The 27,172-nt window shown below is 50.8% G+C and overlaps 3 protein-coding genes across 5 annotated transcripts; 1 reads left to right on the top strand and 2 right to left on the bottom strand.

Moving 5' to 3' along the window:
- Nucleotides 1–119: 119 nt before the first annotated feature.
- On the top strand, nucleotides 120–4,170 carry PRADC1 (protease associated domain containing 1). Its single transcript, XM_061210603.1, has 5 exons — nucleotides 120–251; nucleotides 2,203–2,303; nucleotides 2,831–2,940; nucleotides 3,220–3,387; nucleotides 3,613–4,170. The coding sequence occupies exons 1-5, from the start codon at nucleotides 185–187 to the stop codon at nucleotides 3,731–3,733; spliced, it is 567 nt and encodes a 188-aa protein (XP_061066586.1). The 5' UTR covers nucleotides 120–184; the 3' UTR covers nucleotides 3,734–4,170.
- A 461-nt stretch (nucleotides 4,171–4,631) lies between these two features.
- Nucleotides 4,632–16,417, bottom strand: SMYD5 (SMYD family member 5). Of its 3 annotated transcripts, none has more exons than XM_061210601.1 (13): nucleotides 16,301–16,417; nucleotides 12,413–12,584; nucleotides 11,563–11,702; nucleotides 11,000–11,121; nucleotides 10,549–10,618; nucleotides 9,849–9,953; nucleotides 8,961–9,023; nucleotides 8,683–8,753; nucleotides 8,266–8,372; nucleotides 7,816–7,872; nucleotides 6,870–6,964; nucleotides 6,132–6,202; nucleotides 4,632–6,029 (listed from the first exon to the last, which is right to left on the bottom strand). In XM_061210601.1, the coding sequence occupies exons 1-13, from the start codon at nucleotides 16,394–16,396 to the stop codon at nucleotides 5,882–5,884; spliced, it is 1,317 nt and encodes a 438-aa protein (XP_061066584.1). In that variant the 5' UTR covers nucleotides 16,397–16,417; the 3' UTR covers nucleotides 4,632–5,881. The 3 variants fall into 3 exon arrangements, 2 of the variants coding, with proteins under 2 accessions (XP_061066584.1, XP_061066585.1); XM_061210602.1 differs by having other exon boundaries at nucleotides 12,476–12,584; XR_009703732.1 differs by lacking the exons at nucleotides 4,632–6,029; nucleotides 6,132–6,202 and adding an exon at nucleotides 7,291–7,426 and having other exon boundaries at nucleotides 6,876–6,964; nucleotides 12,476–12,584.
- A 2,152-nt stretch (nucleotides 16,418–18,569) lies between these two features.
- Nucleotides 18,570–23,646, bottom strand: NOTO (notochord homeobox). The gene is made up of 3 exons (XM_061210891.1): nucleotides 23,214–23,646; nucleotides 20,537–20,751; nucleotides 18,570–18,731 (listed from the first exon to the last, which is right to left on the bottom strand). The coding sequence occupies exons 1-3, from the start codon at nucleotides 23,644–23,646 to the stop codon at nucleotides 18,573–18,575; spliced, it is 807 nt and encodes a 268-aa protein (XP_061066874.1). The 3' UTR covers nucleotides 18,570–18,572.
- Nucleotides 23,647–27,172: the final 3,526 nt, after the last annotated feature.

Here is a 27,172-nt window from a genome sequence, read left to right as displayed (position 1 = left end):
CGGAAAATGTGGCTACACGAGCAGGCGTCAGAACCAATCAGCCCTGGGCCTCGTTCCGGTGCGCCAACCGGCGGCGTGAGCGGGTCTGGGGGCGGGAGTCCAGAGCAGCTGTCAGGCCGAAGTCCGGCGAGCTACGCGCTGCAGGGCGGCTGGAGAAAGCGCGGCGCGGGGCCGGGCCCTGGAGATGGTCCCCGGCGCCGCGGGCTGGTGTTGTCTCGTGCTCTGGCTCCCCGCGTGCGTCGCGGCCCACGGTAAGCGGCAACGGGCGGGGCTGCGCTTCAGGGCGGGGCTGGCGGTCCAGCTTAAGCCCGTCTCGGGCCGGGGGCCACGGGTCACCTTGGGGACCCCGCGAATTCGGAGCAGGGCAGGTTCAGAGACGGGCACCTGGAGTGGGTGGGTAGTGGTTCCCCAGGGACATGAACTGGGTGCGGCCTGAGGCTGGGCTGTGAGTCCTCAGCCCCCCACGTCGAAGTAAGACTCCCTCTACCCCCACTAGCGCTGACTTAGGTGGCGAAGGGGGCGAGGAACAAGGAGCAACTAGCGCTACTACAAGCTGGAGATAACGTGAGCACTCACATACATAAACGGGGCCACACATTGCTACACGTGGGTTCACAGGCACTAGCACATACGTACACACCCAACTTGTTTGCACCTACACGAGAACATAAACATACACCCATATACGTACGTGAGCACATGTGTATACCTACACTTGATTTACACAGATCAGCAGATGCAAAGGCCAGGCAAAGATGTGTGTGGGGAGGAGGGGAAGTTTAGTGCTAATCCAGGAAAGCTTCCTTGGGAGTGTATCTGTACCCGATGGGAAGTCTCCACTCCCAGGATAAAAGGCCATATGTGTAGCCCAGTGCCAAGCCAGTGGAGCTCTACCTGGCGGCTGATTTTGGACAGTAGAAAAGGACAGCTAAAGCCACAATCCATCCCAACGCTGGCACACAGTAGCGACTTGATAGTTTGTTGATTGACTAACAGACCTGTGGCAGCACCTTCCACCCTTTCACATTCCTCAGTCTCTCTGGGCTAAGGAAACCAGGGACTCAAGTTCAGGTAAAACATTACACTTTGGTGCTGAAGAGATCCACACCCCAGAAATATCTGGTTATTCTGGCAATTCCCTTCCTCAACGCAGTGGAGCTGGAAATAGTCGTTCATTCATTCAACAACCTTTTTGAGCACCAACTGTATCCTAGCCACTATGTTAGATAATGTGGATACAGTATTGAATGAAGTTACAAACTTAGGTCCTTGTCCTAGTGCAGGAGATAGACAATAAACAAAAAATTATAAATACTGTATAATTACAAATAATGTTAGAAGTGTCATTGGAGAAAAAGTACATTTTGAATGGGCATAAGGGGAGAGCAGTCACAGGGCAGGTTTCTCTGAGAAAGTGGCATTTAAGCTATGACCTGGTGGATGAATAGAAGTGAGCCATATAAAGGGGTAGAGGTGGGGGTAGGGTGAGGGAACTTGCAAGAAGCCTTGGAGATGTGAAGAAACTGAAAGGAGGGCAGTGTAGCTTGAACATAGGAAGAGATGAGGTTGGAGGGCCAGATCAAGCAGGGCCTTGCAGACCAGAGTTAAGTTTAGATTTTAAGTGCAAAGGGAAGTCATTGAAGGGTATTGAAGTGGTGACATGATATTTGCTTTAAGATGTTTTAAGAAAATCCCTGGCAGTTATTGGGTGAATGGACCGTAGGGAGCAAGAATGGAGGCTAAGATAGACCAGTTAAAAAGCTGCAACAGCCAGGACAAGAAATGATAGTGGCTGGACTAGGGGGATGGCAGTGGAACCAGAGTCAACTTTTAAGTTTTGGTGACGGTTTGTACACAGGCTACCACATCTCCATCTTGAAATTCCCAAGTCTGCTTCAGAGCAAAGATCAATGAATTAACCCTCAGAGAGGTTAACACTGGAGTTCTGTCTTCCTGGCTCACCTGTGTAAGCAGCAGCAGCAGTAGCTGTAAATCTCTGGGGTTACTAACTCTGTCTGCATCAACTCTATCCTCTCCAGGGCAGAGACCATCTATCCTACCCACCTGGAAGACCCAACTGGCTGAAGCTGGGTCTCTGGGCCCAGACCTTAACCAGCCCCGTTGAAGGCATGGGGTCCATGATCTGAACCTGAACCAGCTTTTTTCCCTGGAGCCTTCTTACCTGTACATTTTACCTTTCAGGCTTACGCATCCATGATTATTTGTACTTTCAAGTGCTGAGTCCTGGGGACATTCGATACATCTTCACAGCCACGCCTGCCAAGGACTTTGGTGGTATCTTTGTAAGTTCAGGGAGGCCCCCTCATCTCTGATCCTGTCTCCACATTCCCCGCACTAAGTTGAGGTGACCCTCATCGCTTCAACCCATACCTGAGTGCTGGGACAGAGAAGGGGGCAGAATCCAGCTCTGTCTTCCAGGGGCTACAGAGCCAGGAAGGGCTTCCAGCTATTCCTCTGGGTATAATACAGACCTGGGCACCACAGAGGGAAAAGCTGTCTTCTTAGGGACACGAAGTAGTGAAAAATCAAGGGCTCTGCTAGCTCCACCTCTGAACTACATGACTCAAGGCAAGTTACTTCCCCTCTCTGGGTCCATACCAACTTCCCTACCTATGTCTGGGAAAGGCAGGGTGGGATAGGACTAGACAGACCTTTGTGAGAATTAAGTAAAAATGCTCAAGTGTCCAGTACACAGAAATCGTTCCTCATTTCCCTCACACTTTGTGAGAAGCTGATAAGATGGGATGGTCAGCCCAGTCCTAAAGCAGGTGTGTCTCCCCACACTCTCACCTGTCTAAATGTCTTTCAGCACACAAGGTATGAGCAGATTCACCTTGTCCCTGCTGAACCTTCAGAGGCCTGCGGGGAACTCAGCAACGGTTTCTTCATCCAGGACCAGATCGCTCTGGTGGAGAGGGGGTAAGGAGCGGACACCATGGGCACAAGGGGAAGGCAGGCATAGGGTAGATTCTGAGATCAATGTTGGTGGTGATGCTTTGAAATAGCTGCTTTTAAATAATTCATCTTTTTAAGGGTCTTTAAGAAACATCTTAAGATTATCCAAGCCTTTAGCCATTTACTTGTGAGCCTTTATAAAAAAGCCTCCAGGGCCCTCCTTTCATCTTCCCAGGGTGGTGGTCTGGGGAACAGAGAGCTAGGACCCCGCCTTTCCTTTGGTCTCATCACCACCTCTTCCAGGGGCTGCTCCTTCCTCTCCAAGACCCGGGTGGTGCAGGAGCACGGTGGGCGGGCAGTGATCATCTCTGACAACGCAGTTGACAATGACAGCTTCTACGTGGAGATGATCCAAGACAGTACCCAGCGCACAGCTGACATCCCTGCCCTCTTCCTGCTTGGCCGAGATGGGTGAGGGCTCTTTGTCTCTGGCTGTATCAGCACCAAGCTGGGTGCCATGACTCGGGGAGGTCAAGGGCAATCACCAGTCCCTACCCACAAGCCTCATCTTGGGATGCCCTGGTTGGAGGGCCAAAAAAGTCCTCAGGCTCTGGAACTCCCAGAGTGATGGGGACAGTGGGGCAGGATGGGGTGCCAGGAAAGTGACCATCACCACCTCTCTTCATGCTCTCCCAGCTACATGATCCGCCGCTCCCTGGAACAGCATGGGCTGCCATGGGCCATCATTTCCATCCCAGTCAATGTCACCAGCATCCCCACCTTTGAGCTGCTGCAACCACCCTGGACCTTCTGGTAGAAGAGTTGGTCCCACATTCCAGCCATAAGCAACTCTGGGCTGGGAAGGGGAAAATCCAGGAATTCTGCTGTTTGGGACTTGGGGGTAGCATTTGGGGACTGGGGGAGCCAGGTAGAGGAAAAGGGCTTGGGCCTTGGCTAAGTTGAAGGAAGCCACACCACTGGCCTTCCCTCCCCTGGGCTCCTAAGGTGTCTCATGCTATGGGAAGAGGCAAGAGCCAGGCCCCAGGTCTTATGGGCTAGGGTCTGGAACTAAAGGGGCCAACAGCAGGTGGTCTGAGAGCCATCTGAGACCTGTCACATCCCACCTGGCTTCAGCCTCCCCACCCAGGGTCTTTCACAGCAGTTGCTGGAATGGTATAAGGAGCTGGTGTTTGAGGACTACATAATAAACCCTCACTGACTTTTTAGCAATAAAACCTCTCATCAGGGTTGTAACTGTGTCCTAGAGTAAAAGCACACAGGGGTGGGAGGGGCCTTCAAACACTTATCTGGTCCCATGCTCTTGTTTTGAAGGGAGGAAATTGAGGCCCAGAGAGGATACATGACTTGCCCAAGGCCCTTTAGGACCAGTGCTCAGATTGCTAATCTTGGATCACAACAGCCTCCTGCTCAAAAACTTGGGAAGCTGTAGTTCAGTCCCTGAGCAAAAGCCCCATCTTGTAGCCTGGTACTGAGGACCCACATTGGGCCTCAGAGGAGCCCTGCTCTTGGACTTTAGAAACATTTGCACAGCAGAGTATAGGCAAGACCAGGGATGACCCCAAACTGGGGAGCTGGAGCGCCCATCTCCTGCCGTCACCTGCTCTATCCTATGCACTTTTGCACCACCCATGTGACTGCTGCCTTCCTGGAGCAGCTTGTCAAGCCATTCTCCACAAAGCATTCCTGCAAAGGCCTGTCACCACTCATATTTTATTGAGAACAGTGGGCAGGTGGGGAGGAGGGGGTGCTGGCTGCTGTGAAGGATTAAGAACCCAATAGGCCAGACAGGCAGATTCCACCTGGCTCATGATGCAGGAAAGGGCCTGTGGGGCGGCACCTGCCCTCCCTGGGATCCCTCAGCAGGGGCATGTGGCAGGCCCCTCAGGAAAGGTAGGCAGAAAGGAATTGCAGGTGATGGGTTATAACTTCCACAGCTTCCAACCCAAGAGTAAGGGGCAGTGCTAATCTGGGGAGGAGAGGGACACAGTCAGGGCTAATCTGAGTATTTAGCCTAGCTCTCCTAGGTTTCTGGAAGACTTCAATGTTCCTCTGCAGGGATCCTAAAGACAGAGATTGAGGCTAGGAGAGCCCCTTACTGACCCATGCTCTAGAAGACTCTAGGACATCCTAAATTAAGGAGCACAGGCCTTTCATCCCCCAGAGCTCAGCCATGCTGCTAGAGTCCTCAGCGGGAGGAGTGGGGAGGAAGGGGTGATGATGTCCCTCCCAAGGGAGGCAGAGACCTCTTCCATACCCTGTGAGGCCAGCCACTGTGCCAGGGCCTGAGAGGCAAGGCATAAGGACAGATTCTGGAGTCTGGGGAGACTCTCTGCTCCCCAGATGTCTAAATGGTGGGTGTGGGGAGGTGAGCAGAGGGAGGTAATCCCCCTGGTTCGGTGTTCCCCCGCAGAAAGCCTTAGGGAAGGTACTCTGGAGGCCCAGTTCCTCCCTCCTGCCTCTCCCAGCTGTGCTAGTGGGGAAGAGGGTAAGGGTGTCTAACTCCCTCTCTTCTTCAATGGAGTCAGGCTGTTCTCAGGTTGCCACTTTGTGACCCAACCGCCCCCCCCCAACAGTGAGTTGAGGAGGGTGAAGCCTCAGGTGGATGAGTAAGTGGGGCCATGGGGCCATGGGGCCAAGGGGAAGAAACACTGTTAGGCCGTGACCTTGGTTCCAGCCACTTACACCCGTACCTCAGGGGGAGGCCAGTTCTGAGAGGCTCAGTGACAACGCAGAGCCTGAGCCGCTCAGCAGCAGTCCTGGGCATGAGGTCTGGTGGGAGGTGGAGGGTCTAGGGTCCAGCCTGTCTTACCCTCTGGAAGAAACAGAGCTGGCATGGGGGGAAAGCAGGTAACAGGAGTGGGAGTTCCTTCCAAGCCTCTGCTCTGGGGGAAGGCCCCCTCTTCTGGCAGGGTCTGGGGTAGGACCACTTCTAGGCAGGGTGACATCACACATCAGTCATCTCATCCCCCAGCTCAGCATCTTCCGGCTCTCCTTCCTCGTCCTCTTCCTCGTCCTCCTCCTCAGAGGTCATGTTGGGTTCATCAGCCTCTGCCAGACATTTGGGGCAGGAACAGACGAACAGATAGTTCTCCCTGCAGAGGGTTGGGGGGGTTGATGGTGAGGGTACAAAGTCAGGCAGCCACCAGCACGGAGAAGCCCAGAGCCCGGCTGCCCAGCACACCCCCAGCTGGCACCTGAGGATCTTGTGGCGGCTGTGGCGGCTGCGCTCCCGCTGACAGCAGTCTAAGTAGCTGATGCAGATTTCCTAACGGGCAGAAGAGAGGTGGGCTCTGACAGTCTGTGCTTTCTAACAGATGGGATTAGGGCCTCCCCAACCTCTGCCCTATGTCCAACCATTGCCCCATCCCCAGGAGCCAGAGCTGCCCTTCAGTGAAGGAGCAGGCCACCCTGATCCATTCCCCTGTGCTCACAGCAGAGACCACTATGAGGCTTTCACAATCTGTGTCTGAGACAGGGGGCTATGGTTGGCCTCGGGCCATGGCCAAGGTCTGTGGCTGGGGCAGAGGTTATCTTGGTGTGAAGCTACTTGCCCTGAAAGAAGTTTCAGCCAGGCTCCGTGCACAGCTCTAAGAGCCAGGACCCCAAACCCACACTAGCACCCCACAGTCCAAGCTACAAAGGGCCGTGTCCTGCTTCCTTAGATGCTGCAGATTCCTTGATCAAAAGATAGCTGGGGACAAGAACTTAGGCACACAGCTGTCTCTGAAACACTGCTCTGAGGCTTTCTGGAGTTATTTTTTGAAGTGGGGTGGGGTTAGAGTATACTCATGGGGAAGACTCATGTCCTGGAGCATGTGGGGATTCAACCCAACAGCCTGAACTTGGGACTGTAGCCACTGCTGCTCCCAATTCCTGGAGAGAACTTGCAAGGCCCACTGCCCACCCACCCCGATAGCTACTGGCCCCCTCACCTCTCCTGGCTTAATATCCTCCAGGGCGGTGACATGCAAAAGGAAGTTGTTTTCTGGGAAGGAGGTCTCTGCATTGGGGACACAGCTGTGGTTGCCTGGGTCATGAGAGGCAGGTAATGAGGATTGTTGACTAATAAAAATAACAGCCTTAACTGTGCAGAGCACTGGGTCCCATCTTTCCTTGTTCTCTGATCCCTGCTAGGGCTACGCAGGTCCTGGGACCCCAGTTTCCTATATCCCTGTCCAGTGCTCTTTCTGGAAGAGCACAGGCACTAATGCACTCCCACATCGCTCCCCTCCCCTCCTGCCATGACTGCCCCTTCTCTCCTCACTGGTCAACTTGATCCTCAGATGTGTTCCCATTGTCTCACAAAGGGAGGGACAGGGCTGTGAAAGGGATGCCCGTGCCAGGCCACTTAACTCAGTCCTGTCTGTTATTGGATGTCTGGTAACAGCTGAGCCAGGCCCTCTGAGAGCCTAGTTTGGGAGGAGTAGTGTCCCCAGAGCCTGGGAGGAAGGTTTTGCAGTGAGGAGAGCAGAGGGTGGGAGGCTGGGATCTGGAAAAGACAACAGTCTGAGCTGGCTCTGCCCCCTCCATCAGGTGCTGATGAGACTGCCTTCCAGCCTGAGCTCCTCCCGGGCTATCACAACATTCTCCTACCAAAGCTCACAGGGCAGTGGTGGGGCAAAACCCAGGCTCCCCTTTGCAAGAATCAGAGCTCTGTGCCCTGCCTTAGCACTGGGCCTAGCCCACTGGAAGGTTTTATATCAAGGCACAAGAGTCCAATAAATGAATGAAAAAATAATAGAAGGAGGAGGCTGAGGGGAAATCCCCAAGGAAGCTCAGCCCTAACCCCACTCCCAGACTCAACTCTACCAGCCCAGAAGGGGCCAAGAGAGATGAACTGCAGCTGTGACGCTACCCCTTCTCAATGCTGGGACTCACAGCAGCTCTGCAGCACAAAGAGGCCAGATCCTTCACAGTTAAGAAACTCACCAGTTGCTGTAAGACAGTAATATGCAGATGTTATTGCATCCACGTTATAGGTGGGAAAAGGGAACTAGGCTTATAAGGACAGGCAGTGGCTCCACTGTCTTGCCACCCAATCACTACTATTTTACCTGAAATTGCTTCTCTGAGGCGCAAGCCTTGCTTTCCTATAAATGGTACCACCTTACTGTCCGGCCCTCCCCCACCCCCAGCATCAAGCCTCTGCACAGATCGCGGAGCCATTTCTCGTGTATGTCCTGCAGACAGATCTGAAGCTTCCCAAAGGCACACAGGGATTACCTTCCCCAACCACGAACTCAGAGCTCCCTAGGGGAAGACTGTGTCCACTGTCTAACTGATGGATGTCTCCAAAGGTGGGTGAGGCCAAGGCTCCATCTCACCAACCTGCCTCGATGTCCTTGTACAGCTGGTCAATGAAGGTGTCCAGCTGCTCACGGTCCTGAGGTTTCAGCTCCAGAGCGTCACAGGCATGGACCCACTGGCTCAGGGAGCTGGGGGTCCCAGGCAGCCATGGTTGGAGAGGAGGAGGCCCAGCTCACAGGGCTCTCCCACTCCAAGCAAGTTAAGTCCATTTCTTTCTCCGGGGGTGGGTGGGGGTGGGTGGGTGTGTCCTTCCCCAACAGACCAAGTGCTCCCAAGACTCAGTCTTTCTGACCCCCACCACTGAGTTTAGTCCAGCATTCTGGCCAGAGTCACACCCTGCCCCACCCTAGTCTTGAAAAGAGATGTGGCTACCTTCCTCAATCTCCCACCCCAGCCCTGAGGGACAAGTCCAACAGCTCTGGAACATTCCCTCCTAACCTGGTCCCAATTCCTTGGCCATTGGTCCCAACAAGAGCAAAGAGAGACCGGAATCCATCCGGAGTGAACCACTGTGGGGAGAAAGGGAGAAGAGCACTCGGGTTACAGCCACTAGCTTTTCTTCCTGTTGTGGAAGTCTGCTGTGAGTCAGTCCCATCCCAACTCCAGAAGACCAGGTCTGCTCTGGCTTAGCTGTCCCAGTAGGAGACGCTGACCTGGTTGCTCCTGGAGAGCTGGAGTGCCTGGGAGGCCACTGGTCCCACCTTCCCCACACTCACCTGGCTGAGTGCTTCCTCATAAAGGGCCTCTGTGAAGAGTCTCCGCAGAAGCTCCAGCTGGCCCTGGTTTAGGGGAAGCAGGGAGAGACTTGCATCCCTGGGGATTTCCCATTAGCACCCAGGCAGGGCCCAGAAGACCACGTAAGGGAAGGAAAAGGGCGAGCTCTGTAGACCGAGCTTTCCCTGGGGGCAAAGGAAAGCCACAGAATCCTTATCTCCAAGAGACTTGGCAGTCTGCTGGCCTGTTCCAACCCAGGGTAGCAAACCCCAAACTCCTCCCTATTTTCTAGCCCTTGTACCAGCAGGGTGGAGGCAGCCTGGCTTAGAATTTCTGTCCTCACCACCACCCTCCAGGCTCCCTGCCCCAGCCTCCAGACCAGCTTGACCCTCCCCCTCCTTTCCCCAGATTCAGTGCAGGAAGGCCCACCCCAGATGCCCTTTCACACACCTACCTCCACCTTCAGGCAGCTCCTGCATGGAAGTCTGCTATTCTCAGGGAGAATGTGTAACTCTGATTTGAAGCAAGTGCTCAGTACATTGGCAACTAAAATTGTTTCACACCGCTCCGACCCTGTGGAACCCCCAGCCCTCCATTTTCCATTACACTTGATTCGCCCACTGCGAATCCTATCATGGGGTCCTGCCTTCCCACATCAGGGCACCCAGCCCTTCCGTCCTCTGTCATCACCCCACTTCCCAATTTTAAGTCCACATTAGGTCATGAAGTTAAATAGTGGCAGGAATACAAGTCTCTGAACAGATTTTTGGACCCAGGCTCTAACTTCTTCCTGTGGCTGGGAAGGCAGCAAATGTGGAGCTTCCCTTAGGTAGCCACGGACATCCCCAGGCTACTGGGGGGCGGTGGGAGGGTCATGTGGGGAGACCAACCTTGAATTTGTCCCCCAGGAGTTTGTGGACAATTTCCTCCTCCTCATTGGCCGTTTTATTACAGAACTGGGAGAAGAGCCTGATCCAACGATCCTTATCCTTCGCCTGCAGTGAACAAATACACTTCAGGGTCAGGTTCACACATGCTCACGCATGCACGTGCACACATGGACTCACGGATACCCTCCTCTTTACTGCCACTCCTGCCCATGTGGGAGGAGTAAGCTGTCATTCTAAAGCCCCTGCCATCAGAGAAAAACCATCACACATGAGCTTCTAAGTAGACCCTTCCTCCACACCCTGCCCACACCCAACCATCTTCGCAGCTGGTGCCAGCCTAGCCAGTTCACGACACTTGGGAAAATAGAATGAGGCTGAGGAGCAACAATACTAAAGGGGTCAGAGTGGCTTCTCTCGCTTTATCTAAGAGACACAATCCTGAAAAGGTGGTGCTTATATATGAATTGCTGCTGCACAGGAAGTCACCCATAGGTCACAGACCACAGGCAAGATGAGCCCCCACTTCCCCTGCTAGATCTATGGTTAGCTACTCCTAAGGTTTACACAGCAAGCAGCTCTCCTTTGGGAAGCCCAGAAGGAACTCTGTATCCAAGCCAGAGTGTTAAGGTGAGAAGAAAACTGAGGCCAAGTGTTGAATGAGGCCGGAGTCAGCTTCCCTGAGAAGATCAGGTGGGCTCACCTGTTTCACTGTGGCCACCATCCGGGCCATCAACATGATGCTTGCAGTCTCAGGGGGGTAGTGAACACTCCTGGGGAGAAAGAAAAATGTTTGGCCTAGAAATTCCCTCCCCAGTAGCTGAATTCAGGGAAGCCTAGTCTGATTACTACAGAGAATCTTTCCTACCAATCTCATTTATAACCAAAGAGAGAAAGTCATTGGCAAGGACTTGGGCAGGATTTTATACCCCTATGGGCTTAATGGGGCTCTTTCTGGGAGTGCGTAAAATGCTGAGAATGGTGGGACTGGCGGCTCAGATTTAAGGCAGTGGGAATGGGTGATAGTTCAGCCCTAAGAATGGAGGAAAAATCTAGGGGGTGGTAACTTAACAAAGATGGCTGCATCCACTAAGCACGGGGAAGGCAGGCAGGGAGGGAAGGATAAAGGAAAGAAGAGAGGAGATGCTACCTACCTCCATGCCTCCTGCAGCTTATTGAGAGGATGCAGGGGGTCATCCTGGGAGGGGCCTGGGCACAGGACCTGATGGTATTGCTCAGCTGCGGCTAGTAGACATTCTGTACTGCAGTACGTCACCTGTTGGGGGAGGTGGAGGTCAGCACCCTAGGATCTGGCAGTGGGGTGAGGCACAGACACCCATGTGGTCTCACCTCCTCTAACTGCACTCCTTCCACAAATACCCCCTGAGCAGTAGTCAGTGGTATTATGAGATGAAAAAGCACACAGTGCTCTGGGGGCATGTGAGAGGGGCACCTGACCCAGGCTTGTAAAACCATGGGAAGGAGAGACTGCTTCTCAGGTACAGGGAAGGGTCCCTGCCAGGCTCCTAGGAAGAGGGCAAGCTCCCACCAAGCCTATTTTCTACACAATGGGACTGGAACAGAGAGGACGAAACTGGAACAGTAATGTCTTTTTAATGTCTTTCCCTACATTCGGGCTCTCAAGGGCCATGACCAAGTCTGTCCTCACTCCTGTCTCCCCAGAGAGGACTTCAGCTTAGCCCCCAGGGATATTCACCTGGCAGTGGGGACAATTCTGGTGCAGGTCCTTGCGCACAGTGCACAGCTCAGGGTGAGGCAAAACCTGGCCTGGTTTCCCAGTCAGTCTCTGGGCGTTCTCCTCTGCCTTCTCCAGTGCCCGAAGGCAGTGGTCACAGGCTGGGGGAGAGAGCCAGACATGACAATTAAGTGTCTTGAGAGCAGGGGCCGCATTTGTCCTTTTCACAGCAATATCCCCAGGGCTAATATAGCACCTAGCTCAGAGAAGGTGTTCAATAAAAGTTTGAGAAGTGAGTGAATGAATGACTATGTTAAATGAATGAATTTCACACGCATTATAGATGATGCCTTCTTCCCTCTCCGGAGTCCCCACCCATTCCGGCAGACTCCCTCTGCTTCTTGATGGGACTTAGTCTATGGGGCTCCCCATCCAGCCCCCAAACTGGGCTTTCCCCACATTCTGGAGCCGAGTGACCCTCCTTTCACAGATTTTTCTCTAGCCCAAGAAAAGTGTGAAAAAAGCACGTGACTGGCAAAGCTAAGAGCATCCTATTTGTCTCCGACCCCTAACACAGCCTTTTTTGACCAAGGGGCATGGGGTCTCCTCTTGGTAGGGGGCTCCACTTTGGCACAGAGCCCTTCAGCATGACATCTAGTACCTTACAGTATAGGCCACACTGAGTTCCACCTGAGTGACAGTCCTCCCCCAGGGAGCACTTTGGAAGAACCTCTCTGCAGCAGGCTCACAGCCCCAAATGGCCTGAGATTAGACAGAGGCATGGTTCTCAGGCGCAGCTCTCCAAGGGAAGACGCACTTTCCTCCCAACACCTGGAGTCCTAGAGACGTCAGCCAGTAGGGATGTACGTACTCTCTTCCATGCGCAAACGCTGCTGGGCCCAACAGCCCTCAGGAGTAGGTGAGATGTGCTCACCTCGGTAGCGATAAAGTGCATTCCAGAGAAACTGTGCAGCCACCAGGGGCCGTTCGATGAATATGGTCTCCCCCTTCTGGATCAGCTGTGTGGCAAACAACCCCTTTCCCTAAGAGGGCAGAGAAGGAATAGGATGGCCATAAGAAGAGACAGAGGACATAGCTTCAAGGGCTCCTCACCCCCACGTGCTTCCCTCCCGTCAGAGGCCTCTGCCTCAGGAGGGTTCATGGAGCATGGTCGGCACCCTCCGTGACTGCCTCCTCTGGAAATGCAGCTCTGCCCAGTTTCAGTCGCACTTCTACCAGCCTGTCCAGAGCAGAGGGCCTGGGATGGGAAGAGAGCCACCACATCAGCCGTGTCAGACTAATGAGAGGAGAATTTTTAGGATGGCCAGAGCAGGGCCAAGGTTCACAGCAGGCTGGAGCCTCCAGTACCAGGAACTGGTACAGGGCGGCCTTCTCTGAGTCACCCACGTGCCCCTCCAGGATCCCGGTCGTGATGCTGCTCCTCAGGGTTGCAGAGAAATCCTACACCACGGGAGGGAGAGGCCTATACGGGAGAATATGCCCTTCTTCCCTGGTCAGCTGGGTACTCACAGCACCTAGCGTACATAGTACCTGGTACCCAACAAGTTCTCAGGTGTTACACTGAAAGGAATGACTAATCCTAGCGCCAGTCCTAATGCTAACTTGCTGTGAAACTTTGAGCCAGTTGCTTCACTTTTTTACCATGTGAAAAGTGGGTATTATAATAACACCGACCAGGTAGTTTCCAGGATGCAATGATATAGCACAGGTGAAGGAATTTCATGAACTCTAGCTCCTTACTACTCAAAGTGAAGTGATGGACTGGGCAGCACGGGTATTGCCTGGGAGATGTTAGAAATGCAGAATCTCAGGCCCCACTCCACACCTGCTGAATCAGAATCTGCATTGTTAAAATCAGCTGCAGATGCCCAGGTGATTCATATGCACATTAAATGAGAAGTACTGGTCTAAAGCACTGTAGATATGTACGGGATGAAGGATGAGAAAACAACTGTTGAATTGCCATCTCTCAAATGTGCAAAGGGACTCAGGAGACAGCTTCAGAACCTAGGCAGTTACTGGCCCAGCTGGGCACTTTCTCCCACTATACAGAGGAGTGGTGCCCCTGCCAACAGTGAACTGTCATGAAAAGAGAGAGAAAGGAAATGATCGACACAGCAGTGAAATGTCCTGTCATGTGGCCTCCTGGGTAGCTCCCGGTTTCCTTCTAGCACTGGCACTCTGGATAGACAGGGGCACCTCCCAAAATCAGAGCAGCAGGATGTATAGACCTGGACAGGCCCTGAGCACCCCGTGAGCCACAAATCTCAATCCTGTGAATAACGCTGGGAGCTCTAATATGGTACAGTGGGACAGCTGGAACAAAACCACTGGCAAAGCCGTGGATGCAGCCTGGTTGTCTTTCTAGAAGCCCACCTCCATGCCTAGTAGCCCCTGGGACCCACCCAGCAAAATGAAAACCTGGCCTTCCTCTGTGGGACAACAAGATATAGACAGGTATCCACATTACTTCTGACAATCTCAAATCTCAATATTGAATAAATATTGATCTCTTTCTCCCTCTTTCTGGAGGACCAAATGTAGGAAATATTTAGTAAAGCAAAGGAAAGAATCAGAGCTGTTCCTCTATGAAACCACTTATCCCCCAAACATATAAAGTATTTCAAGACAAACAACTCTAATTCATATTACCAAGAAGATTGGAGAGAACGGAACCTGAATGGAAAGGGTACAAACTATGCAAAGTTATCTCCAATTTGAAAAGTTTAAGTTTAAAAAAAAAAAAAGATTGTACCAAAAAATCTAAGACTATGTAGTAAATTAATTCTTTATTAAATTATTTTCTAGAAAAATATCAAGTGCCAAAAGTGAATTCAAAAGGAAGAAAGCCAAGACAGACTTGCAATGCCAATACCTGCCTGATGTGCATTAGTACAGCATCCCGGTTGACATCTACCATATTTGGTCAGGTTTCTGTTCTGACTGGTCATGTCCCTGGCATAGCAATTGGTAAAATTTTGGAAATCATTCCTGCCAATATCCATAGAGGCAATAGAGAAAGTGGTCAAAAACTACCCCCATGTGAGGCCCCTATATGGTTTCATGAGCCAGCTCTCTCAAACCAAATAAGTAATTCTTGTGCTATTTAAACTATTCAATAACAGAGAAAAAATGGAAAGCTTCTCTATTAAAAAAACAAAAACAAAAACAAAAAACAAACAAGCATAATTTTGATGTGGTAACCTAAGGAAGATACCATAAAGGAAAAAAAAAATCACAAACCAATCTCACTTGATGAATGTAGAGGCAAAAAGCCCAGGATAAGCCATCTTGTCACCAGGTCTGGGTATGTGATTCTTCTGCAGCAGCAGATCAGTTGTAGGCATGGAGAGGGAAGCCAGCTCATTCTTCCAGAGCTGGGGTTTTGATAGAAGGCTAGGACAGGACAATTGGGCAAAGAGAGTGGCTGAAGTGATGAAGTAAGAGGGAAGAAGTAAAAAAAGGAGGAGCCTGAGAGATAGGGGTGAAGTGAAAGTAAAGGTGAATATCTCTGCAGGCTAGGAGCGATGGAACTGAGACACCATCAAACTGTGAGCCAATGACGAGCACTGGAGGCCTCGGGGTGGAGATGGAGTTGTGGGCAGCTGAGGAGGCCAAGGATATGGGAGCTGATTTATCACGGCAAGAGAGGAATGCTCCAGATACCGCTGGAGTGAAAAGAGGACAGTGGAAGGTTAGGTTCGGGAACTGGATGAGTACGATGATGTTGAGAGCAGGAGACAGATGACTAGAAGGCTGACATCTAGGGCAAGGACCAAGGATACACACAGCCACTACACATGACAAACTGTTCAACCTCATTAGTAAACAAATATAAATGAGAACAAAGCGATATCATTTTGCACATATCAACCAGCAAAGATAACCAAGAAAGAAAATACTCAGTGCTGGTGAGAACAAAAGGATGTGTGCACAGACACTGAGCTCCAATATCTTTGACCTCAGGATTGAAAAACAAGATACAACATAAGGGTCCATAAATGAGCAGTTGTTGAGTGAACAGTGGTCCTCCCATAAAACAGACTATTACTCAACTCTTAAAAATTAATACGTAGCATTATTGATATTGAAATATTTACTGCTGCATCAAAAAGCAGTTTCTAGAAATACAGTTTTAATATGCACGTATTTGCACAAATATAAGATTCTGAGTGTTTTACCTTCTCTTTCCTTACATGCGCTTTTTTTTCTACAATGAACTTCTAAAACACGATAATAAAACAACAAAATGTCACCCTCTTGATTTAAACCCTTCAGTGCTACTACGGGCTTCAGTCCAAACTCCTTAGCACTCCAAGACCCTTCGTGAAGTGTCCTGGCCTTTTCCCTCAACCCCCACCCAAATCTCACTCAGAAAGTTCCCTGAGGACCCACGCTTTTTTGTACTGCAGCTCCCCCTGCCCAGCACGTCCCGCCCACAGCTCCCAGGACCCAGAAGTAACGTACCCCGGCCTGGCGCTCCCCGGCCCCACTGGCGGAAAGGCCCGGTTCCACGGGGGCAGGGGACGCGCACGGAAACTCAGCGGGCTCGGGCCCACCGCATGACCGCCCCGGAACCCTGCGCGCGGGGACAAGGAGCCCCCGGGCCCCGAGCCGGTAACGGGCCGCAGCGTCCGAGCGGCAGAGGAACCTCTAGATTCCAGGCATGGGGTCCGGTGGGGCTGTCTCCAAGGCCGGGCGGGGTGGGGGACCCCGGCACGGTCCGCCGCGGCCTCACCTTGGCGCTGCTCACGAAGCGGACGTCCACGGCGACACGGTCTCGGCCCGCCACGCCCACGCAGAAGGAGAACACGTCGCACATGGAGGCCGCCATCTTGGGCGTACCTCCGCCTGCTGACCCTTGACCCCGCCTCGACCCGGGAGGCCCCGCCCCTCACTGGCCCCGACCCCAGCGTGAGTGGCCCCGAGGCTGCGAGGGTTTGCGCGCTAGCCGGTCTTAATTTGGATCTTTTTGGTTTCTGTATCTGTAGGTTAAGTAGTTCGTTTACTGGGTGTAGCTGGGCCTGCCTTTGCGCAGTTTTGCCTCTGTCTCTATCTTCGTGGCCAGTACCAGAGCTTGTGTGTGCGTGTAGTTTTGATCTGTGTACCTGTATCCGAGTTCACGTTTGTGTCTGTTGTCTCTGCCACCCAGTGGTCCGTCTTGAGTAAAGCACTCTCTGGACCCAGTCATGGGGTGGGACAGCAACGGGCTGACTTACTGCCATCCTCTCTGACCCTCAACCTGAAGGGAAGAACTAGCTTACTCCACCTATCCATCCTACAAAGTCCGGCGCAAGATTTCCTATTTCCTTAGACAGTCTGGCAGAGGCGGCAGACTGTCCTACGACAGATCAAGCTGGACGTGTGTCTTCCTCAGACTCTTCAGGGCGTAGGGACCTTGTAGCCTGGGGGTGCTGGAGGGTCTAAGGACCCGTGAAATTGTATGCAGAAGTGAGTCTGCAGATGCACATTGTCCTGACAACAGGAGAGGGACCTATTCTCTTGTTCAGGACTGACCTGAACATTTGTCCCCACAGCCAAGCCTGACCACCATGTCTCAGTTTGTTCCCTCGTCCTCCAATTGATTCTGTGCTACTTGAAAAGGGACCTGTGTCTGCATCTGCTTCGGTCTCGTGGTGACATTTAGGGATTTGATAGAGCCCACTAACTGTTGAATACGTCACTGCTGGTGATTAAAAAAAAGAAAAAAAGTCAGCCAGTGGTTCCTGGAAGAGGCAGATGTAGCTGTGTTCCTTTAATAGAGCTGACTGGGTCCAGCATTAGGAAGGAATTCCCGGAAGACAGGAACAGGAGGATTCTTGAAGCTGGACCCTGGCCTCCCTCCAGCTGCAGCTTGGTCCTGGAGATGATGGTCAACTGCCTTGGCAGCAGGTGGTTTTCCAAGGCCACCCCTGCTCCCTGCCTTTCCTCCCTCCCTCAGAACACTCTGGAGAGCAGTGTGGACCATGCCCTCTCTCACCACCAGGTGGCAGGGCAGTCCTCCTTCCACCAGTTCATCTCAACACCCAGAAGTCATTCTGTGTTTTAAATGAATACCCTCAACGGAAGCCCGCCAGGGAATGTGGAGTGCTAGAGAAATTAGCTCTGGAAATGTTGGTGGCAGGCTTCACAAGAGTAGGCTATCAGCTACGCTTCTTGGTAAGAAACTGAGTAGACTCCTGGGAAGCAATGGGAGCCATGAGAACTGGTTGTGAAGCAGGGGAATAATAATACAGCAGAGTTTATGACAAAATGCCAGTTCTGGCAAAGGCAGAGTTAAATCTCTCTACCCTGTATGAAGATGGATAGGGGGTCAAGTCAAGTAGCTAGACGGAAGAAGATGGTGTTCAGGGTAGCATGTCTGCTCCAAGGAGGCAGCTGGGCCTGAGCTCCTTCTGAGAGTGTTAACAGTTCAGACAAAATAAGAAAACTTTGGGAAATTCTGCGAGAGGAAGTGGGCTAAATGGTCTGCCCTTCCTTCTTTGCTCTCAACTCCACCATCTCCAATGGGGAAGAATCTTCTAGGCCCAGATACTGATTCAAGGAGGCCCTCTCTCGTCTACAGCCAGGCCAGGCAAAGATTAATCCTTGGAGAAGCCAGGGGCGAGGTATTACTCCCACAGGTGAAGGGGACCTATAAGCCTTAATAGTTACTGCATACTTAGTACTGAGCCTGGCACACTACAAGTGTTTTACAGACATCATCTCAGCCCTGGGAGGTCTACGTTATCAACATACCCATTATACAGGTGGGGAAAAAAAAACTTCAGAAGTTTGGTAACTTAGCCAAGGACATAGCTGAAGGCCAAAGTCTGTACCCATGACCATTTGCATTATTACAGCTCCCAGGGGTAGATATAGAAAAGGGGGGCCCCTGCTTGACAGTTCAGATTCCCCTGATGCCCTTTGACCTGACAAGCTCTTCATTAAGAATTGGAACAGGGAGGTCCAGTTGGTGCCCCCAGGAAGAACTAGCCCAAACAGCTTGGGTTGAGCCTCCGTCCCAGTCCTCAGCTGTCCACTCCTGACTCTGCGTCTTCTCTCTGGATGGTGGTGGTGGAGCTGCTGGAGGGCTCGTCTGGGGAGGCAGCCATGGCAGATGCAGCTGGCAGTCTCAGCCTTTGCTGCTTCTGATACTTAACCCTGCGGTTTTGGAACCAGACCCTCACCTGTAATTGAGGCAGTGAGAAGAGATCAGAATGTGACCAGCAGTTCCCACTGCTTCCCCCATTCCCACAGTGCCCACTCCTCTCTGGCCAAAATTTACTCTTCATTCTAAGGGAAGCACACCCTTCCCTCTAATTCCAGTCACCACTCATTCACTCAACAAATAGTTATTGAGCTCCTGATATGAACTAGGCATCACCCTAGGTGATGGTGATAATAGTGAGCAGTAGAGGCATGGTCTCTGCCCTCATGGAGCTCATAGTCCAGTGGAGGGAGACTAATAACAAACATGGAAACAAATGTATAAACACAAATGGGGGTATGAACAGGGGTTTGAGCCTCCCTGAAGAACCGGCACTTAAGCTGAGGCTCAGAGGATGAGAGGCCAGCCCGACGGGGACAGAGAAAAAAGCAAGCCAGGGCAGGGGAACCAAGCTTGGAGCGTCTGAGGACCAAAAAGGAGGAGAGCATGGCAGACACATCTGAGAGAGGGGAAAGCAAAGGAAGGGAAACTGCGAAGGCCATGGGTTAGAAGTGTCAACTTCGAGCTTTTAAGTGGGATGCAACACAGTCCTATTTACATGTCAAGTAAATTGCACATCTGGCAGTTGTGTGAAGAATGGATATAAACAGATTTGGGGAGACAGCTGGGGAGACTATTGCAGGGATCCAGCAAGAGCTGGGTCTGCACGCTCCCTTCCCTGTGTGATGAGAAAAACAGTCCCATTTGGAACTGGGGGCAATGGAGAGAAATGAAATGATTCCAGTTGTATTTTGGAGGTAGAAGTGAAAAGGCTGGCTGATGGATTGGAAGTGGGAGAGAAAGAGGAATCTAGTATGACTAAGTATTTTGAGCAACTGGGTGGAGAGTGGTGCCATGTGTGGGAAAAGGAAGAGATTTGGGGAGAAAAATAAAATCAAGAATTGAGGTTCTGACTGAAGTTTAAAATGGCTACCCACAAGACATCCAAATGGAGGCCTCAAGAAGGTAGTTAGATGTACAAGTCAGGAAAGAGAGGTGGGCTGAAGATAAAAATTAGGGAGTCATTGGCTTACAGATAGTATTTAAAACCCATGGGGATAGATTAAATCAGCTAGGGAGGAAAATTTGAGGTCACTTAGAGAAGAGTTGCCTACAAAGGCAATCAAGAAGAAAGGACCAAAAAGCCAGGAGAAAAACCAAGAGAGTGTGGTGTCTGGAAGCCGAGAGAAGAGTGTATTTCATAAGAGAAGGAGTGGTTGACTGTACTGAGTGGTGGGGTAAGATGAGGAAAGGAAAGCATCTGTTGACTTTGGCAACATGGAGGACATTAGAGACCTTGATGAGAAGGTTCAATGAAATGGTAGGGAAAGAATTCACATTGCAATGAGTTAAGGAGTAGATGGGAGGTGAGGACATAGAGAGAACATAGCCAGTTCTTGATAGGTTTGCCTCTGAAAAGAGCACAGAGATGATGCAGTAGCCAGAGGGGAATACGGGGTCAAGGGAATGTTTATTATTTTTAATATTTAGTCCCTTGAATACCTACTTAATTTCACTGTCAGCTCCTTATTTAGCATGGAAACATTACGTTATAAAGTTCTAGATTAACACCATGTGTTGTTTCCATAATGTGATTTCAAATAGGACTATTTTTCTCATCATATAGGGAAGGGAGTGTGCCAGTGGTTAGGGCCTGTCTCCCCCATCGGCCTGGCACAGAGGATGAAGGCCTATAAATTCCTCCCAGCCCCCACTCAGGGTCTTTGAGAGAGTAGTATCTGTCCCTACGTGCAGCCCGGGCCCCACAGGAGTCCCTGCTCTCACCTGGTTCTCTGTAAGGTTGAGCTGGGCTGCCAGCTGGGCTCTCTTCTTCCCCACTAGGTTGTGCTGTTTTGCAAACACTTTCTCCAACTCTTCCAACTGCTCCAAGTTAAACATCGTTCGAACCCTCTTTTGGGATCTCTCAGTGTCCTGAAGGTCCTGAGCTTGGGCCCAGTCTCGGGGACCCCAGAGGCCTAGGCAGTGAGCCAGCTCCAAGCCTGAAGAGCAATTAGCAGGAGGAGAGGTTAGCCAGTAACCCCCTAGCTTCTCATCTTAGAGGAGAGAGAACAAGCTCACAGCTCCACTGCCCTGTCTTACCCTTGGCCAGGTAACACAGCAAGAAGGCAGGGTGGGAAGAGACTGCGCAGAAAACAAATGAGAAAGAAGGGACAGTGTTGTGAGACCGCTTCGGCCTCCATTATTCTTCAAGTGAGTGGCATAATCTTTGGCCCTAAGAGGAGATGCCAAACCTCCATCTCTCCTTTCCTTTCCTTGGCTACTTCAGGAAAACCCTATGGGATGAGCAGAGAAGAGACCTGCTTCTGAACAAAGAGTGAGGGTTCATCCTTTTCGTTCATTCAACTTTTTGAATGTCTACTATGTTTCAGGCATGGTTCCAGGACAAAACAGAAAATCCCTAACAGTAAAAAAGGCAAATAAGTAAAATACTGAGTATGTCAGAAAGGGATTAGCGCCAGTGAGAAGAATAAAGCAGGGAAGGACAGGGTTAAGTGTGTGGGAGGGGGAAGGGGGATAGTTTGTATCTTTAGAAAGGTAGGCACTTCACTAAGTTGACACTTGAACAGGGCCACTATGTATAGCTTATTCCCTGCACACAGGTACCCAGCTGAGAGGGTAAGTGGAGTCTGAAATTCTGCCCACTCTCCACAGGCCAATTCTTCCTGCCTGACAAGGTGTTGTGCCAGCTTGAAGTTAGGGGGTGACCTTTTCTAATGCACACAAGGGTGCTTTTCAGCTCATAGAGCTGTGGGCCAGCAGAGATGGAGATTGGTCTGCCAGGGGGCAGTACCTGAGTCATAACTCCAAAGGAGTGAGGAAGTGAGCCCTTGGGCTAGCTTGGAGGGAAGTATTCCAGACAGAGGCCTGGCAAGCGCAGTGCTAAGACTGCTCAGCTCCCACTAGCCTTGGGGAGGCTCCAGGGCTGGCAAACGAAACTGCCCCAGTGAAGGGAGTGAGGCCTGGCTGCCCAAGACCCAAACCACTGGGCTCACCTGGCTTACCATAAACATAAGCATTAATAGCAAACTATGAAAAATAATCAATGGGGCCAGATTTAAAATATGGTACAGCCTTACAATGGACCATTCTGTGGCAAAGAAGCTCTGCATGGACTTACAAGGAAAAATCTCTGATACATGGTCAAGTGAAAAGAGTAAGGTGCAGAGCAGTGTGTCTAGTATGGGGGTTAGAAGAATGTGTGTGTGTGTATGTATATATATATGTATTTATTTTCACACATATATACGTGTGTGCAGGTATAAAATACCACTGGAAGAATAAAGAAACAGGTGTCTGGCTGCCTGTGGGGTGGGGAGAACCAGGTGGCTGGGGGACAGGAGTGGTAGAGGAAACTCTTCTCCATACTATATCTCTGTTAACATTTTGAAGTTTGAACTGTGTGGATGTAATACCCATGCAAAAACTAACTTGAAAATGAGACAACCATATACAAAGTAGTAAACTGCAATTCACACCTCAGGTGTGTGGGGATGTTAGAAAAAGGTGGCTTGGAGTGAGGGCTGTGGCTCTCATTCAGCGGCACGAATCTGGATGGGGTTGGGAGACCAGTGTTTCTCTCCCACATGGTTAGGAGAAATGCCAGCCGAAGGGAGTTGAGGAGATGCAGGATGGGGGGAACCCAGGAAGTAGGAACCAGGTAAGACTGTCTTACAAGGATCTTGGTATGGGTCAATAAGGCTTGCACTAACTTCGCTTCTGTTTTCCTTCATGGGAACCACGCGGATACATGAACCAGATAGCCAAAAACGGCAGAAACTCGTGTAGATGGATGTTAATGCTAGAGGAGAAAGTTACCTCAATGGTTAAAGTCTTGCTGGGATTTAAGTGACTGCGCTCCAGGGCCCAGAGCACCAAGGTACCACTCTAGGAGCTATAAACAAGCAGGCGCAGAGCAGTGAAGTGCGGAACCTAAGCTCCCACAGAGGTGAGCAGCAGAGGCCGTAAGCGGGTCGGCTAACTCCCAACGGCTCCTCGCTGGAGGGTACCAGCGGCAGCATCCGCTTCTCCCGTCTAAGACCGGGCCCTGGGTTCGCGACGAGAGCCGCTTTGGGGAAGAGCCTGCGCCACCAAGCGTTATCCAAAGCGGGGGTGGGAGGGAGCAAGGGCCTCTACCAATCCCTCGTCCACGGACGCGGGGCTGGGCCCCCTGCAGCCCCGCGCTGGCCCTGGCTGTCTTCCGAGCCCCCTCTGGCCCGCCCTCACCTCCCGCTCCGCACCCGCCTCACCACACACACCTTCTCCCACCTCAGCGGCGGGCCGGGCAGCCTCCCACCCGGTCTGGGTCCCTCTCTCCGCCCGGTATCAACGGCAGGCTCAAGGGTCATAGCGTTTCCACCCACTCTAACCGTGTGTGGCTCTCAAACTCGGGGACTTCTCCTCTACCCTGTGCCCACCGTCGCGGCCGTCCGCCACCTCGTACCTGGGACGCCGAGGCCCTGGAGGCCGCAGAAGTGGGCGGCGCGCAGCCGCAGCACTGGGAGCTGGGGGCACGGCTGGTCGAGCCCCGCGCTCAGGTAGGCGGGCAGCCACCTCGCCGGGCACGCGCCGGGCAGAACCGGAGCGGGAGGCCGGGAGGACGCGGTCCAGAGGCCCCCGGCGGCGCCGGCGGAGACAGACAGAGGGGAGACGGCGGGCGCACGGTGGTCGGGTCTGGCCAGGATGGCCTCGACGGAGAAGGAGGACTCGAGGCGTCCGGTTGCACGGGGTGGGCCTGGGCCTGCCGAGCGGCGCGGCAGCGCGGGGGACGCGGGCGCGGGGGACGCGGGCGCGGGAGAGCAGCTGGAGCGCGGGCGCTGGACCCGGGCGCCCGAGGTAGCGGGCGGCCGGCAGCCTCGCTGCCCGGGGCTGGGCATGGCGCGGCCCTTGCCCGGACGGGCGCAGAAAGGGGAGCCGGGGGCCTCTGGGCTGTGTGGGCAGCGCGAGAAGCGAGTGAGGACACCTGCTTTAAATAAGGGAACGAGCCTTGCTGTCCAGGAACGGCCGCAGCTGCCGGCGAGGGCTCTTAAATTGGACAGGGCGGGGCCGGACTGGCCGGGCCTTTTCTTCCCGCAGCCCAGGCGCCGCCTCCCGGGCGCAGCCGACCCCGCGGTGTGCCCCAGCGCCCTCCCTCCTTATGCATTAAAAAAATCCCACCCCCAACCCCGGCCCGTGCTGTCGGGTAAAGGACCCTGAGCCCGCTGTGACTTGCTGGTGATCCCGGGCGAGCCACCCTGCCAGTGTAGATGGATGTTAAGCTTTGCCTTCAAGCTTTGGCTCATCCTCTCACTGTCTGTGAAGAAGAAGGCCTGGCCACACTCACCTGTGACTGCGCAAGCCCTTAAATTTTTAAAAAAATTTAATTTAAATATCTTGTTTAACCACTGTGAAGTGTAAATTTCCCACCTTTCCCTGACTGGAGACACTGCTGTAGTTACCAATTTCTTTTGGGTCTTTCCAGGAACTTTCTGCACCCACATTACTTAGGCCCCACTGGAAAAATCTTTCCTGTATACAAAAAAGTAGAAGGGTAAAAACATGAATGGTTCCAGATTAAGAAATACTAATTTATTGCAAATGCATGAGAGTTGATGTCCTACAAAACCTGAATTATGTAGGTGTAAGGCAGGCATTTGTATCCCGTTTTACAGTTGGATAATCAGTATTTACCCATGTCCTTGGGCAAGTTACAAGTGACTGTTTGAATTTCTTCACCTGTAAAATGGATAACGATGGTACGTACCTCATGGAGTTGCTGTGTGATTACATGAGTTAATGCATGTAAATCATTTAGAATTGGCCGGTGAGCACTATGCTGTGATTGCAGAGTTCTGAGGGATTCCTGCCTTCCAGCCTCCCACAGCATTCTGCCTCCCCAAATCAATGCCTAACATTGAAACCACTCTACCAGGTCGAGGTGCAGTTCAGTGGCATTGTCCATAGGTGTCAGCTGTTTGGAACACCAACATGCCCTGTCTGCTCTGCAAAGTAAGGGCTGGAGGAACCTTGCTGGGTTCCTGCCCTCCCCCACTTCCCACTTCAGCAACTACCGGCCCTGCCTTCTGAGCAACCCCCCAGGCAGCCTGGAATGTGAGATTGTGGGCAAAATGATGCGCAAGCGTCCAGTCTGATCCCAGGTCTAGGCTTACTGTGTTCTGACCAGAGTACGCAGGGTCAGAGATGAGGATACAGGAATGAGAGCCCTAGGGATGGGGCATGGGTGGGAAGGACTCTCTCTTATGTGAGGTCAGACCCACTGGGATTTGGAAAGTTCTAGATGCTCCCCGCCCCCCCCCCCATAACTCCCAAATCTTACCCACACCATTCCATTTCTCAATGTGTTTCTTTTTGAGGAGCTTTTCCTCCAAGAAGGAGGGGCTGTGTTACCCTCCCCCCCCACCCAGGACCCACCCAGGACCCACCCAGACTGCAGTGCCAAGGCACCAGAAGCAGGCCTTGTGAGCCTGGATACACACACCCACTTTTTCGGGCCCACAAAGACAGCAGCTTATGCAGTCAGGGAACAGTGGAGCAAGATGATGGAAAATGTGGATTTTGGAGTTGCACAAACCTGGCTTCAAATCCCAACTTTGTCACTGAACTTTTCTGTGACTTCAGATAAGTGGCCTATTCACTCTAAGCCTCAATTTCTTATAAAATGGGAATGGTCTCTTAAGTGAGAAAATAATACCTAATGGGATTCTTACAAGAGTTGAATGAGATTGAGTTTTTAGCTACATGCTAGCTATTTTGGGGAGGAGAGAGGCTATTTACAATAACAGCATGCACCCTGGAATCAGGGGAAGCTGACAAAGAACAAGAAAAATCTTGTAAGATGGAAGGTGTATGAACATTTTGTTAAGTATGTTTGTGCTGATTTTTAGGTAAAAAATATGGTCACTGTGTCTCTAGGTCTGGATTTTCCATACATAATTCACTGTATTTCAGTACATAGTTATCTATATTCTGTTGTTTCACTTATTTCTCCTCAAACTGTAAGCTCCTGAGGTTATAGACATTAATATCCTCAATTTACATATAAGTAAATAGAGCAAGAGAGGTTAACAGACTGCCTAGGTTCAAATCCCCTAGCTATTTGACCTTTAGCAAAATGTGTTTTAATTTACATTTATTTCCCTGAAGACTGTTCAAGTTGAGCATCTCTTCTTAAGCGTATCAGCCATTTGGATATCCCCTTTTGTGTGACGCGCCTGTTCCAGTGGTTTCCTTATTTTTCCATTGGGTTACTATCTTTTTCGTATTAATTTGTAAGAATATTTATGTATAGATAGAGATAGATATTTTGGAATCAAGTCTTTTGTTACAATATATATAGAAGCAAATATCTTCTTCCACTCTGCGGTCTGCCTTTTCGTTCTTTTAAAGTTTTCTTTTGGTGAACAAAGTTACTAATTTTAGTAAAGCTTAATCATCTGCTTTTGTGTCCTTTAAAAGAAACCTTTGCCTATCCAAAGTCATGAAGATATTCTTCTGTTATTTTTAAAATTCTTTGTTATTTTGCCTTTTATGTTTAGGTCTGGAATTGATTTTTGTGGAGGTGTTAGAAAAAAGACTTTTCAAGGATGAGTCAAAATCTGAAGCAATAAAGGAAAATATTGATTGATTCAAATACACAAAAATTTAAAAATTAATTATAATAATGGTTTGTAACTGTACTTTGTTTTCTAAATGATTTGAGACTAACACATTTAAAGAAAAAATTATTAGTGTAAAAGCTAGTATTACTGTAATTTTGATTTGTAATTCCAAATCTTGTTTTCTACATAATTTGAGATTAATGCATTTAAAATAAGTATTAGCTTATGTTTTGGGGCACACACCATATAAAGATGTAATTTTGTTACATCAGCAACTTAAAGAGGGTAGGGATGGAGCTGTGAAGAAGCAGAGTTTTTGTATGTTATCAAAATTAAGCTGGTATAAATTCAAATTAGAGTGTTATAACTTAGGATGTAAGTTAAATGTAATGCCCATGGTAACCACAAAGAAAATAGCTATAGAATATACATAAAAGAAGATGAGAAAGGAATTTAAACATTTCACTACAAAAAATTGACTAAACACAAAAGAAGACAGTACTGTAAGAAATGAGGGACAAAAAAAGCTATGAGGCATACAGAAAACAGCACGATGACGGAGGTAAGCCACTCCTTATCAATAAAGTAATAATCAATTACTTTAAATTACTTTAAATAGATTGAACTCTGCAGTCAAAATACAGAGATTGGCAGAATGGATAAAAACACATGAACCAACTATATGCTCTATACAAGAGACTCACTTGACAAGCAGAAACATAAACTGGTTGAAAGTGAAAGGATGGAAAAAGATATTCCATGAAAATAGTAGCCAAAAGAGAATAGGAGTAGCTATACTAATATC

Source organism: Eubalaena glacialis, chromosome 14, assembly GCF_028564815.1.
Source record: "Eubalaena glacialis isolate mEubGla1 chromosome 14, mEubGla1.1.hap2.+ XY, whole genome shotgun sequence".
NCBI classification, from domain to species: domain Eukaryota; kingdom Metazoa; phylum Chordata; class Mammalia; order Artiodactyla; family Balaenidae; genus Eubalaena; species Eubalaena glacialis.
This window is presented reverse-complemented; position numbering and strand designations above follow the sequence as displayed.

What these genes read in the sequence shown, in the direction of transcription:
- PRADC1 (XM_061210603.1), top strand. Translation starts at nt 185, where the DNA reads ATGGTCCCCGGCGCCGCGGGCTGGTGTTGTCTCGTGCTCTGGCTCCCC. An exon ending in CGCGTGCGTCGCGGCCCACG is followed by an intron (nt 252 to 2,202) that starts GTAAGCGGCAAC and finishes TTTACCTTTCAG; the next exon opens with GCTTACGCATCCATGATTAT. An exon ending in AGGACTTTGGTGGTATCTTT is followed by an intron (nt 2,304 to 2,830) that starts GTAAGTTCAGGG and finishes AATGTCTTTCAG; the next exon opens with CACACAAGGTATGAGCAGAT.
- SMYD5 (XM_061210601.1), bottom strand. Translation starts at nt 16,396, where the DNA reads ATGGCGGCCTCCATGTGCGACGTGTTCTCCTTCTGCGTGGGCGTGGCG. An exon ending in AGAATTGTCCCCACTGCCAG is followed by an intron (nt 11,122 to 11,562) that starts GTGAATATCCCT and finishes CTCCCCCAACAG; the next exon opens with GTGACGTACTGCAGTACAGA. An exon ending in GTACAAGGACATCGAGGCAG is followed by an intron (nt 7,873 to 8,265) that starts GTTGGTGAGATG and finishes ACTGTCTTACAG; the next exon opens with CAACTGGTGAGTTTCTTAAC.
- NOTO (XM_061210891.1), bottom strand. Translation starts at nt 23,646, where the DNA reads ATGCCCAGCCCCGGGCAGCGAGGCTGCCGGCCGCCCGCTACCTCGGGC. An exon ending in CCAGGGCCTCGGCGTCCCAG is followed by an intron (nt 20,752 to 23,213) that starts GTACGAGGTGGC and finishes ATTGCTCTTCAG; the next exon opens with GCTTGGAGCTGGCTCACTGC. An exon ending in TCAACCTTACAGAGAACCAG is followed by an intron (nt 18,732 to 20,536) that starts GTGAGAGCAGGG and finishes CCTCAATTACAG; the next exon opens with GTGAGGGTCTGGTTCCAAAA.